The sequence below is a fragment of the Oratosquilla oratoria genome, chromosome 33 (assembly GCF_046742065.1).
Source record: "Oratosquilla oratoria isolate Oo_2021 chromosome 33, ASM4674206v1, whole genome shotgun sequence".
Classification (NCBI taxonomy): domain Eukaryota; kingdom Metazoa; phylum Arthropoda; class Malacostraca; order Stomatopoda; family Squillidae; genus Oratosquilla; species Oratosquilla oratoria.
In genome coordinates this window covers 37,951,183-37,965,199 of record NC_134809.1, presented here as the reverse complement: position 1 = coordinate 37,965,199, position 14,017 = coordinate 37,951,183, and the positions used below count along the sequence as shown (strand labels likewise).

The following is a 14,017-nucleotide window of genomic DNA, read 5'->3' as shown; positions in this document are numbered from 1 at the left end:
CCTTGTTGGAATCCATGTAATAGCCTGGATTAGAGCACCACAATTGTTTTGCGTAAATTACAACTCTAATGATATAAACACAAGATAATTAAGCTACTGTTAAACTTATTTTTCATCTACATTATATATGGTTGTCACTAAATGGGTGACATTTGTTTCTGTCAAACTGTTGATAACTTACTACTATATTATCAATGAAATTGTTACACCCTTTCACATAAATTTGGAGATTATCAGAAAATTAAGTTTTCAGATATAATTTTATGATGTGCACTTATATGCAAAAAGAGAACATGAGAAATTATAGAAAAATATATTTAACAAACTGAGAAACATAAAGCAACAATTCTTTAAGAACAATCCTTGACTAAGGGAGGCATCCCTCAGATGATTATGATCACCTACCAGAAGCCTTGATATAACATGCAATATATATACATATAAAAGTTAACCAAGACGGGTTTTCCCAGCAGAATGACATGACAAAATCACACCCTAAACAAAAATATACAGAATGCATTGATTATTAAAAAAGTTAAATAAAAATATATGTGAATTTTCACTCTACATCATCAGGAGGAAAGCCTAGAGCTCTAGCAGAGGGTACAGAAAATTTTGTTTTATACACTTACTTCCCTAACTATACACCAGGGCTGTGAAAACTTAATACTTAGTGGAAAGTTTGCAAGTCAATTCATACATACTTACCAGTGTCCATGCATGACTTGTATAAATTCTTCACCATTTTTGTAGCAGGTGAGTCACTTTTTGTGATATTGGACTCAATAACCACACGAAGTTTTTCCCGAAGCCTGTCATTAATCTGGCTGAATTGACTTATGCTTGACTTCTCCTCTGGTATAGGAGTATTTTGTAGGAAGCCTCCACAGGAGAATTGGAAAAAGTCATCACAGGGATGCACACTCTCATCCATGGACTTGATAACTGCAGCAGCTAGAGGAGATAGATAAGAATATTTTTTGTTTCCACAAGTGATTAAAATAAATACACATGGAAGAAATGTTCAAAGGAGTATTGTAAAAATTAAAGCAGCCCCTACTGAACAAAAATTATGGGATGAAAACCATGAGAAGGAAAGAAAAGGAAGTAATTTTATATAGAAGAAAGCAATGGGAAGTGAGAAACAAATGATGCTGGGGTAGTGAAAAGAAGTGTAAGGGAAGCAAAGGAAGAAGAAGAAAATTGAAAGAAATTAGGAGCAAAAATTTAAGAAAGGGAGAGGATGCTGTGTTTGTTGCCAACAATTCACTAAAACTTCTAGGCTTATGAGCAATATTGCACCAATGTTGAGAGATATTTTGGGTTCATAGTGCTGGTTTAGCAAGTAACATATGGATATATATGGGGTGGGGGGCATAATATCTCTAAGGTATGAGAATGTTGAGACTAATGATGGGTACATGTGGTGGTCATGCTGGGTGGACAAATTAGTGAATCATCTCCCTGTTCCCTATTTTCAATATATATCAACACCCTCATTTCTATCTGGAAGTACAGGCCCAACGGGCTGACACAATCTCCAGAATGTGCCAAAGTTTTATCAACTTGTACTGTATTTACTCCACCTTTTCACATCTGGAGAGTTGAAAACTGGCAGCTATTCCCTTTCTCCCACTACTTCTAGTCAGTGACACGAAAACAGGCCCATTGTAGTCATTTTCCAGGCATCTCCCATTGCCATAATCAAACCTTCCCTTTCTTCCCTTATATTCAACAAAGGCTTGCAATAATCTACCTATCTTACCTTTACTGCATTCACTTCCATTAGCATCCATTTGTCTGCACCCTTCAGCTTTTCCTCTCTACCTGAGACACACCCTCTCTCTTTTCACTTTTTTCCAAAATATTTTTTCTTTCCAATTTTTTTTTCTATCAAACACCTATCCAACCATCTACTCTTCTCTTTGCTTACTTCCATCTTTCTTCTCACAAATATACTACCAATCTTTTCCTTTTTATTTTCATCTGCATCACATCCATGCACATTCAATGACCAAATTACTAAAGTGTTCTTGTTGGAGTTCTCTAAGATCCTCTTATACCTGGGCTTCATAAAAGAAAAATACAGAATGGGGAATTGCTAGTCCTTTCACTCTATCCCATTTAGTCACTTTCTATGGCACAAACCTGGCTCAGAAAGCAGAGATTGCTAAACTAAAAAGGGAAAATAAAAAATTGCAAAGTGAGAGACAAAATCTTTTCAATACCATAAAAGAGCAAGAGGTCATGCAGCAACAGAGAAGAGAAACTGATAGCCTAGAAGGAATACAGCGAGTCCTCCTTATACAGTTATTCTTTATCCAGTAAATTCACAGTTATGGTATTTGATCATTATTACACTCGATTCTATTTACGGTAAGAAAAATTCACAGATATGGTATCCGTTAGATATTTTGAAGAGGAAAGAGCAGGGAGAAGGTATGTCTGCCATATCCTATTATTACATGTTATAATGGGTTCGGTAAACGGTAATTTCAATTTGCGGTAAGGTTTTCAGGAATGTATATGTACCGTACGAGGACTTACTGTTTTGAAGGCAATGAAAAAATATCATCTCTTGTCAGAGATGTAGTTAACAAGACTAAATGTGTCATACACTTTGGCTGGTGAGAAGACCATGTCACCTCATGGAAGTTATGCCAGGAACAGGATATGCAAAGGGTTACAGAAATTACCTCTATGATTCTGGAGTACTCAGATCTAACAGATCAGATTGATAACATATGTTTTTGGTCAATACGAGAAGAATGGTGCACATCTAATCAAAATAAAATATAAGTCACAAGAGAGAGCAACTGAAACAACAAGTTTTGGAAGTTAGCATGAGAAGAAAAGTTAAAAAATATTTTGATTAGGAAAGATACAAATGAAGAGGAATGTACAAAAGACATGGAAGCTCTTAAAGGAAGCCAAAGTCAAAATTGTATGAGGATGAGGGAAGAAAAACAGCAGTTTTATTTGAGACTTATCCATCAGAATGTGAGGAAGTGGTTAAAAAAAAGTATTGTAAGGAACCACTACAAAGAAACTTAAAGTAGCCTATGCTAATGTAGATATTTTCCTATAAACCAGGTTGTAGATGCATGACTACTTGAGGATAAATGAGCCTGAGATTTTGTGTTTAGTGGAGACCAAACTTCCAAAAATATCAATCTACAGTTGGTGGACAATAGATACACCTGGAGATGAGACACAGTAATGGCTGTTGTGAGAAGTGACATAAAGTGGAAGAAGCAAATCTGAGTGAGGGTAAGGCTGAAGGAATCCACCTGAAAATTAGAACTAAAGGACAGAATAATTGAGTCTTTATGGTGGCATATGTATCCCCCTCCCTTCTCCCCCAACACAAGAGCTTGGAATGAAGGTGAATATCAGGAAATGTTGTTGAACACAACTTTTCTCCTAAAGAAAACTATTGAACAAAGTATCAATTTAGTCCTTATTAGAGATTTTCATTCCAGTGAGGTCAATTGGGAGGAATGGGAAGCAAGTGGCAAAGCAGATTCCTGGGGAGATACCCCATTAAATATATCAATGGAGAACACAATGACACATTGGGTAATAGAACTGACTCAGATAAGAGGAGATGACAATCCTACAAGATTAGACCTGCTATTAAACAAAGAGCTAGACATCATCAGCTGCATGAATTACCTTTTCCCCAAAGGTAAAACCAACCGTGCAACAAGCGAATTTCATTTGAAAGGATGAGAAAATTGTCAGAGAATGAATCAGGTAGGCAAGGAAGACTCAATTTTGGGAAGGTAGATCACTAAAGCTTGAGGAAATTCTTTGAAGAAGCAGACTGGAACATAGCATGGGAAAAACAGAAGAAGAGAAGAAGCAATAAAACAAAAGAAGCTTACAAACAAGCTAGAAACAACTATAAGAATCCAGTGAGGAAAAAAAAGTAATTTTGAAAGAGATGTTGCAGAAAAATAAAACTGTTTTGCAGGATTATCAATGGTAAATTGAGACATATGGAAAGAATGAGTGAAGAAAAACTAGCAAAAGAGGTGTGGAAGGCAGAGGTGGAAGGAGTGAACATAAGGGGATGACCAAGGATGAGATGGATGGATGGATGGGGTAAAAGAGGCATTGGGAAAGAGGGGGAATGTTTGTTGAGGAAGGACAGGAGAAGACAGAAGATATGGATGAATGGAGAATGGTTGTGTATGGATGATGCTGTGATGCATAGAAAGGAGGGGGTGGTAGATGGGGGGTGAGGGAGTATGTGTAAGTATGTGGGGGTGGAATGGGTGGAAGTGGATTTTATGCCTTTCTTTTTTGGCTACTTCCCTTGTAAGGGGGAAAAAGCCTTTGGTATATGTATGTATGTAAACTGAGAAACAGGGAAAATCAAGCCAATAGTGGGTGGCGAGGTCTTTGAGGAGGCCTCAGCTTAAGCAGAAATAATGAAAGTTTCCAATTTGTATTTACACATGATTACAAATGATTACAAAGGAAGAGCATAGTGACAGGAGACATTTTAGTCAATAACTAGGTCAGATGCAAAAATAATAATAATAATAATAATAATAATAATAATTGAATAAATAAATAAATTAGATAAATGAATAAAGAATAACAATAAATAATAAACACATTAATAATAATAGTTTGTAATAAAAAATTTAGATAATAATAAATAAGTAATGTCACAACTTTGCATTGTGACACACTGCCTAATCCCGTCTTCTTTCGTCTCTTTTCAGCCCTTTCAGTTCATTTCCTTCGCTCTATGGAATCGCTGACACTGCGTGATTCCCATTTTTTTCGTCTCTTTTCAGCCCTTTTGGCTATTACCTCCCTTTGTTCTATGGAACTGCTGGAAGTCTTAAGGCCTCTAGTAACTACCTCTTGATATTTTCCCTCCCCCTTCTTTCCAGCAACTGCTGTGCAAATTTAGCACTAGTTAGTTACAGTGCCTTATCGAGTTTAAGTGTCTCCTACTTAGGAATTTTCTACCCCTGTCTTCTAAGATGTCTCTTCGTAGGCCTATGATTGAAGGCATCACAGATGCTATAATGTTAAGATTGAAATGTTTCAACCTCTGAGTTTTACTGGTTCACCATCTTGTATTTGTATCCTTGTACTTTATGATTAGGACTGGTATATTTTACCTATATGTTACCATTGGAATTTGTTTCTCACTTATTTCCCTTATTCCCCCCGCTGCATGCTTCCACTTCTTGTCTAGGCTAGTTTTAATTAGGTTAGTTAGGATCATATATCCCTCTCTCGTAACTAGTGACTACCTCAAAAGACTATTAGAAATACTTCAACTCCTGCCCAGACGTTGCACTGCATTCCTCTCAAAATTTAGTGATCAGAAAAATTATCACCAAAAACAGTGCACTGGACCTCATGCTTAAGAGCCCAACAGCCAGTTGGCATCACATTCTCTCAGATGTAGGCAGGAGGATTTTATGTCCTCACAGAAGGAGTAGACACATCACACTCTCCCATAGGGTGTCTTCCGAGGACCTTTCTTCTCATAGTGACTTGTTTGGCCAGCACTAATCATGCATCAGTGACTCTAAGTGCCCCAGAAACTTGCTGAAGTGGGAATGTGTTTCGTGATGTACCCACCACCACATACCCACTGTCACGTACCCACAAAGGTGCTTTGTGACATGCCCAGAAATCAGAATCTACAAGTTCAATCCGGGTTCATTGCCGAACCCACTCCAGTGATTCATTTGCAGGAGCAGTTGGAGCATGAAGGGGAAGATAGGGGAAAGGAAACCATTGGAAACGATTCCCTTCCCCCACCATGTGCAATGCCAACAAAAAAGGACAGGCATGGTTCCCGCCGCCTTCTGCACAATGCATGGATCCGCTAATATCAGCAGCATCCTGTTCAACCGAGGACATCCACTCATTTGAAGACATTACCAGTAAGTGCACTATTAACAGAGAGGCCAAAGAGATAACTAAAGGTATTTTTGTTTCATTTAGCTAGGAATTAGAATGCGCAGGGCTAGCCAGGTAGGATAAACAAATGCATAAATGTGTATCTTGCCCAGTTAATTGATAAGTGAATTACTGTAAAGGTTCAAATGTCAAAGATAAAACATATGACTCTCAGTTGCATGCCATTGATTGTGAAATTAATTTGAATCATAATAAAATCAGTGTAGTATGTTCTGTTTAATTAGCCTAGGGCAGTGATTTACATGAGTTTGCTCCCCTCTTAGATTACACACACAAATTTGAAGGGAGCATGTGTGGTCCTGGCCGGCGTCCCAAATTTCCTGGACTTTGGGTCCCACTGCAGCTATCCCCCTTTGACAACTTCCCAATGTAAGAGAATTCTCACACCCCTCAACTATCTCCTCCTTCCACTGTCCAGGGATTTTGGGACAAGTAATAATAAATTAATAAAATAAAATTTAAGTAAATGGCAGGCATTACAGCATATTACTTAGTTGTTTATCTAAATAAATCTTAAAACTACAAACTGCATTACACTGCAATACCTCTGCTAGAAGTTTATTTTATTCAGGGCCCTCACATGGGGGATAGCTAAGAAAGTAATTGTTACACTGATAAGACCGAAATTAGAATATGCTGTATCAATGTGGGCACCTACAAAAAAAAACATAAGAAAATTAGAAGAATCCAAAGAGCAGTGACAAAAATGGCACCCACACTATCAAATCTGCCATGTGAACAAAGATTGGAGAAATTACAGCTGTCAACACTAGTGCAGATAAGAAAAAAAGAGGCAATTTGTTTACCATTTTCAGAATTATGAAAGGGATGGAAGTTCTCGAAAGAGACGACCTATTAAAATGGGACAAAAGAGAAACAAGAGGATACGAAAAGAAACTAAAGACAGTTACAGATGAGACCTGAAAAAAATAGCTTCCCACACAGAGTGATTGATGTCTGGAACAAACTGAACAGAGAAACAGTAAATGCCAGAACTATACACAATTTCAAGAATAAACTGGATGTGGAGAGATATGAAAACGGGTCACTATGAGCATAGCTCCCATCCCGTAAAATACAACTATGTAAACAACTAGGTAAATATCCCCTGGGGCAGCAATTCTAGTCTGGACATGCCACCCACAAGGCTGGCAAAATAATTATACTGAAAAAAGGTCAACAGCCTTGAATATTTTACTGTAATATTCAAATTTTGTGTTAGAATCAACAGAATATGAAATATTTTTCCCATATCCTTTCTGAAATAGGGATATTAAATACAATTCTTAAAATCTGTTTAATTATTTTGCAAGCCACTACCTAAAACAGGCTACTTGACTAGAAAAGGGCAAATGTGGTACCAATCCACAAAGGTGGAAGTAAGGAGACCCCACTAAACTATTGGCCAGTATCAATGACCAGTACAATAGTGAAATTATGTGAAAGGATTGTGAAAAATCAATGGACCAAATATCTTGAAGAGATGAACATTCTGACAGTTTGGATTCAGATCAAGTCATGTGTATCAAACCTTTAAGTTTTTACTCAAGGATGACTGGTGTACTGCAAAAGAGGGAGGGGTGGGTGGACTGTGTGAGCCTCAACCTAGAGAAGGTATTTGATAAAGTACCTCACAATCAACTTCAGTGAAAACTGAAGCGTACTGAAGGACTAAGAGGCAAACTACCTGAATGGATAAAAAAAAAGTTTGAAGGGAAAATAGATGAGGACAGTAGTAAAGGATAAGATGTCAGGATGTAGAGTAGTAATGTGCAGAGTTCCACAAGGTTCAGTGCTTGCACCAATAACATTTCTTTTCTATGTCAGTGACATAATGGAAGGTAAACAAGCTATGTTAACATATTTGCTGATGATGCAAAACTCATGAGAAGAGTGAAAAACAAGGAGTATAGGCTATTGCAAAGAAGATCTAGGCACTATTTTTGTATAGAGCCAAGAATGGAAAACTAATTTCATTACCAAAATTTGCAAAGTACTGGAAATGGACAATAGTGAAAAAAGACCATCCTTAAAGGTCAAATGAGGTTTTCAAAGAGGTGGTGAATATTTGTTAGATATATAGCTTAATCAGTTTTTGATAAAATAATGCAAAAATAAATCCTAATTATTATGCAATGTGGTAAAAAGGCCAATCAAAATATTGGTACCAGATGAACTTTCCTTTGCTGATCTTTGGCTGTTCACATAAGGCTGTGATGTCAACCTCACTGTTTACATTATGATGCATCCCTATGTATTTACCTAGTTGTATTTTATGGGAAGGGGAGCTATGCTCATGGTGTCCCGTCTTCATATCTCATTTTATCTAAACTATTTTTAAATTCATGTATTGTTTTTGCACACACTACTTTCTCATCTAACTTGTTCCAACTGTGAGGAAAGCTGTTCTTTTTCAGATCTCTTCTATAGCTGTCTTTCTTGATTTTCTTTCCGTGTCCTCTTGTATTTCTATCATCCCATTTTATTAGACCCACTCTATCAATAATTTCTATGCCTTTCATGATTCTGTAAATAGCTATCAAATCTCCTCTCTTCTTTGCTCTTATGTTATTATATTATTTATTTTGTCTATTAATTATTTTTTATATTCTTTTAGTATCCAATCTGCTATTCCGTTTGGGCCGTGTGATATCCTGACATCAAGGCTCATTAATTGATCCATTAATTCTTGTTTTCACCTGGTTGTATTTTTTGTATCTTTCCACATCCAGTCTGTTCTTAAAATCTTGTATAGTTTTAGCACTCACTGTTTCCTCATTTAGTTTGTACCAGATATCTATCACTTTGTGTGGGAAGCTATTTTTTTTTTCAGATCTTTTCTGTAACTGTTCTTCTTAAGTTTCTTCTTGTGTCCTCTTGTTTTTCTTCTGTCCCACTTTAGTAAGTAGTCTCTATCAAGAATTTCCATCCCTTTCATAATTCTGTAGATGGTTAGCAAATCACCTCTTTCTCTTCTTTGTTCCAGGGTTGGTAGGTTTAGTTTATCCAATTTTTGTTTGTATGTCAAATTAGAAAGTGTCTGTGCCATCTTTGTCATTGTTCTTTGAATTCTTTCTAGTTTCTTTATTTTTTTTTTAGAACTAGGTGTCCCTAGTGTCACAGCATATTTCAATTTTGGTCTTAATAAGTTAAAAGTTTCTCTGATTAATTTGTTAACATGTTTGTCTGGTGTCATGTCATTAGAGATAGTTACTGCAAGGTCCCTTTCTGAGTTGACTTTTTTAGCTTCCTTTATACCAATTTTATATTGACCCGATATTCTATTTTTGCTTTTTCCAAATTCCATTATACTACATTTCTTAATGTTGAAGTTCACTTCACACTTTTCCACTTCCAGACTTTGTCCAGGTCTCCTTGAAATGATCTGCAGTCTTCCTCTGTACTTACTCTCTTTAATAGATTCGCATCATCTGTAAAGAAGTTCATATAATATTCCACACCTTCATCCATGTCATTTAATATGGCAAACATTATTGGAGCCAGTACAGAGCCTTGTGGGACTCCACTTATCATATCTTCCCAATTTGAGTTCTTGTCTCTTAAGTACCACCCTCATTTTTCTCCTGTTCAAGAAATTTTTCATCCATTCCAATAACTTTACTTGTATTCCACCTATTATTTCAATTTTTCTTAGTAGCTTTTTATGTGGTACTTTGTCTAAAGCCTTTTGTAAGTCCAAGAAAGCACAATCCATCTCTTCCTTGTATTATTTCTATTAATCTTGAGTAAAAGCATATTAAGTTTGTGGTACATGATCTTCCACTTCTAAAACCAAATTGTTTAGGATTTAGTATTTTGTTCTCTTCCAAGTGTTTAATCCATTTATTCCTAATAACTTTTTTGCATATTTTTGCTACTGTGCTTGTAAGGGATACCAGTCTATAGTTTGTTGGATTTTTTTTTTGTCTCCTTTATATATTAGTACAATATTTGCATTTTTTCAATTTTGTGGTACTTTTCCTTTTTTGAGTGAGAAGTCAATTATCCTGTGTATTTTGTCCATTAGTTCATCTATACACTCTTTCAATATACGATTTGCAATTCCATCCAGCCCGTGTGACTTCTTGACATCAAGGTGTTTATTTGGTCTCTTATTTCTTTCTGTGTTACCATTATTTCTTTTATTTCAGGGCATCTTCCTCACTGCCCTTCCTCCCAAATTTGTGGGCTTTCAATTGTAAGTACAGACCTAAAATGCCTAATCATAACTTCAACTATTTCTACATCTATGTATTCTTCATTTTCTTTGTGCAGTTTCACTATTTCATGTTTGTCTTTTAGTTTATCATTTATATATCTGTAAAATAGTTTAGGTTGGTCTTTGCATTCATCTATTATATCTTTTTTGTAGTTTCTTTTTTCCTCCCTACATATATCTACATACAGTATTTGTTTCTCAGTTTGATGTATGTTTGCCAATTGATAATTTTTTGTCTTTTTTCCATCTTTTCCAGGCTTTGTCTCTTCTATCTTTAGCCTCACTACACTCACTTTTTGTTATACCAACACTTTATGTAAACCCCTTTTTATTTTGTGTATTTACCTAGTTGTATTTTACGGGAAGGGGAGCTACACTAGTGGTGTCCCGCCTTTGTATCTCGCAGTATCTTGTTTGCTCTTAAATTCATGAATGGTCTTTGCACACACTATTTTTTTTGTCCAGTTTGTTCCAAGTGTCCACCACTCTATGTGGAAAGTTTTCTTCTTCAGATCTCTTCTATAACTACATTTTTTGAGTTTCTTTCCATGTCCTCTTGTGTTTCTCTTGTCTCAATTTAACAAGTCCTCCCTATCGAGTATTTCTGTGCTCTTCATGATTCTATAGATGGTCAATAGGTTGCCTCTCTCTCTTCTTTGCTCCAGAAGTGGTGTATTTACCTAGTTGTATTTTACGGGAAGGGGAGCTATGCTCATGGTGTCCCGTCTTCATATCTCATTTTATCTAAAATATTTTTAAATTCATGTATTGTTTTTGCACACACCACTTTCTCATCTAACTTGTTCCAAATGTCTATTACTCTGTGAGGATAGCTGTTCTTTTTCAGATCTCTTCTGTAGCTGTCTTTCTTGATTTTATTTCCATGTCCTCTTGTATTTCTATCATCCCATTTTATTAGAATCTCTCTATCAATAATTTCTATGCCTTTCATGATTCTGTAAATAGCTATCAAATCTCCTCTCTCTCTTCTTTGCTCTAGTGTCTGTAGTCCAAGTTTTGCTAGTCTCTCTTCATATGATAGTTTTGAGAGTGTTTGTGCCAATTTTGTAATTGCTCTTTGTATTCTTTCAAGTTTTTTTATACATTTTTTTGTACTTGGTGACCACATCGTTGCTGCATATTCCAATCTTGGTCTTATCAAAGTGATTAGTATTTTCTTCACCATTTCTTCATCCAGGTATGTAAATGCCACTTTGATTGTTCTTATTAGATTATAGGTTTCTCCAAAAATCTTGTTTATATGTTTCTCAGGTGACATATTATTCATAACAATGACTCCCAGGTCCTTTTCATTTTCTACTTTTTTATTCCTTCTTCTCCCAATTTATATGATCCTATTATTCTTTTTTTGTTTTTTCGAAATTCCATTATACTACACTTTTTAGTGTTGAACTCCATCTCCCACTTCCTACTCCATTCCCATACTTTATTTAGATCACTCTGTAGTGATTCACAATCTTCTTCCATGTTCACTTTTTTTTAATAGTTTTGCATCATCTGCAAAGAAGCTCATATAAATTTCAATTTCTTCATCCATATCATTAATATATATATAGCAAACATTATTGGGGCCAGAACTGTTCCTTATGGAACACCACTTATTACTTCATCCCAATTTGTGTTTGTCTCTTATCACTATCATTTTTCTTTCTTGCAAAAAGTCTTCCATCCATTTAAGCAGTTTGCCCTGTATTCCTCCTTCAGTTTCTAATTTCTTAAGCAACTTCTTATGTGGTACTTTGTCAAAAGCTTTTTTTAGGTCTAGAAATGCACAATCAGCCCATCCATCTCTTTCTTGTATTATATCTATTAGCCTTGAATAGAAACATATTAAATTGGTGACGCATGATCGTCCTTGTCTGAATCCAAATTGCCTTGGATTTAGCACATTGTTTTTTCTAAATACTTGACCCATCTACTTTTGATAATTCTTTCACAAATTTTTGCTATTGTACTTGTTAGAGAGGCTGGTCTATAGTTGGTAGGGTCTTCTTTATTTCCCCCTTTATATTTAGGTACTATATTTGCTTTTTTCCAATCTTCTGGAACTTTTCCTTCTTTCAAGGAACTGCTTATTATGCTATGTATTTTGTCTGCCAGTTCATTCCTGCACTCTTTCAGAATCCAGTTTGCTATTTCATCTGGTCCATGCAATTTTCTGACATCAAGATTACTCAAGTGATTTATTATTTCATTCTTTGTTACTTCTATTTCTTTCATAGGGGGGACTTTCTCTTTCCATTCGATCTCTTCAGGTTGTATGTTCTCCCTTGTAAACACTGATTTAAAATGCTTGTTCATAATTTCTGCCATTTTAATTTCCTCTGTGTATTCAACTCCTCCTTGTCTTAATTTCTCTAATTCTTGTTTGTTTTTCAGTTTGTTGTTTACAAATCTGTAAAATAGTTTTGGTTGATCTTTACATTTTTCTATGACATCCTTTTCATATTTTCTCTTTTCCTCTCTGCACACTTGTACATATTCATTTCTATAACAAGTATATATTTTCCATTTTTCAGGTCTTCTGTTTTTCTTCCATTTGGTCCAGGCTTTGTCTCTTTTGTCTTTTAACTCCTTACAACTTTTGTTGTACCAGCACTTTACATATTCTTTTTCTTGTTTTTGTCTTGGGACATACTTTACATTCCTTTTTTATAATTTTTTGTCAAAATATTCCATTTCTCTTCCACTATTGTTTCTTCTTTGTATATTCTTTCCCAGTTTTCTTTTTGAAAGAATTCTCTTATTAGATCAATTTTTTTTCATACATTATTCTTCCTTTTCTATATTGTTCATTTCTTTTCATGTATTTTTCCTCATTTAGTTCCAGTTCAATCAATATGTGGTCACTTTTACTTATTGGTGTCTTATATTCAATCTTTTCCACTTAGTTTCAGATGTGATTATTAGGTCTAGTCTCAATGGTTCTTCTTCATTTCTATACCTAGTGTTCTCTTGTATCCATTGTGTCACTGTATGGTCAATAATCATCTCGAGTAGAACAGTTCCCCATGAATTGTCTCCACCCTTTACTGTCATCTCTTCCCAGCAGACTTCTTTGCAATTAAAGTCTTCCTCCATCTTCCATTATCTTATTTAATGTTATCCTTGTGTCTTCTAACATACTTTTATGTTCACTCTCTTCCCATGAGGCTGTTTTTGGAGGCATATAATTTATCACAAATTTTCTGCTCTTCTTATCTCTGTCTTCCACTTCGATCATAATCATCTCTACTGTATTCTTTCCATATGTGACACACCTCATATCTATATCCTTCTTAGTCAGGAACATAACTCCATCCCCTTGTTTTGTCTCTGCTTCTAATCCAATAATTATATGCATCATGTCCTACACTGTTGGGTGGTAGTGGACCTTTTAATTTTGTCTCTACGATTCCCATTATGTCCGGTTCTTTTTCCTTCAGATAATCATTCAGCTCATTCAATCCTGTTATTAATCCATCTATATTTGTGTAAGACACTCTTAATTTTCTGCTACTTCCATTGTATTTTCTGTTTCCCTTTTGTTTTTCTCTAGTATGTCCCATTTCCTCACTTTCATATTCACTACTCTCCAATAGAATTTCTCTTTTTCTGACTCTGTTCTGTTCTCGTTTTTTTCCTTAGCTTCTTGTCTTTTCATTTTTTCCTCCTCTCTTTCCTCTTTATTCATTTCTCTTTTTATCCATACCTTTTTATATTGTTCACTGTTTGCTAGTTTCCCTGTTTTTGCTAAGATATTCTCTGCTGTCGTTTGTGACCTGAATTTAATCTTAATTGGTCTGGTCTTATCTGTACTATACTTTCCGAGCCTAAACA

General features: G+C 35.4%; 1 protein-coding gene across 3 annotated transcripts in view; it reads right to left on the bottom strand.

Annotated features, from left to right (window-relative positions):
* The window catches only part of Nep2 (M13 family metallopeptidase neprilysin 2), a 188,924-nt gene that overhangs the window by 49,865 nt on the left and 125,042 nt on the right, over positions 1 to 14,017 (bottom strand). For all 3 annotated transcript variants that reach the window (XM_076172789.1, XM_076172788.1, XM_076172790.1), the window contains exon 4: positions 709 to 954. In XM_076172789.1, the coding sequence (XP_076028904.1) occupies positions 709 to 954 (246 nt within the window). The remainder of the gene's footprint in view (positions 1 to 708; positions 955 to 14,017) is intronic.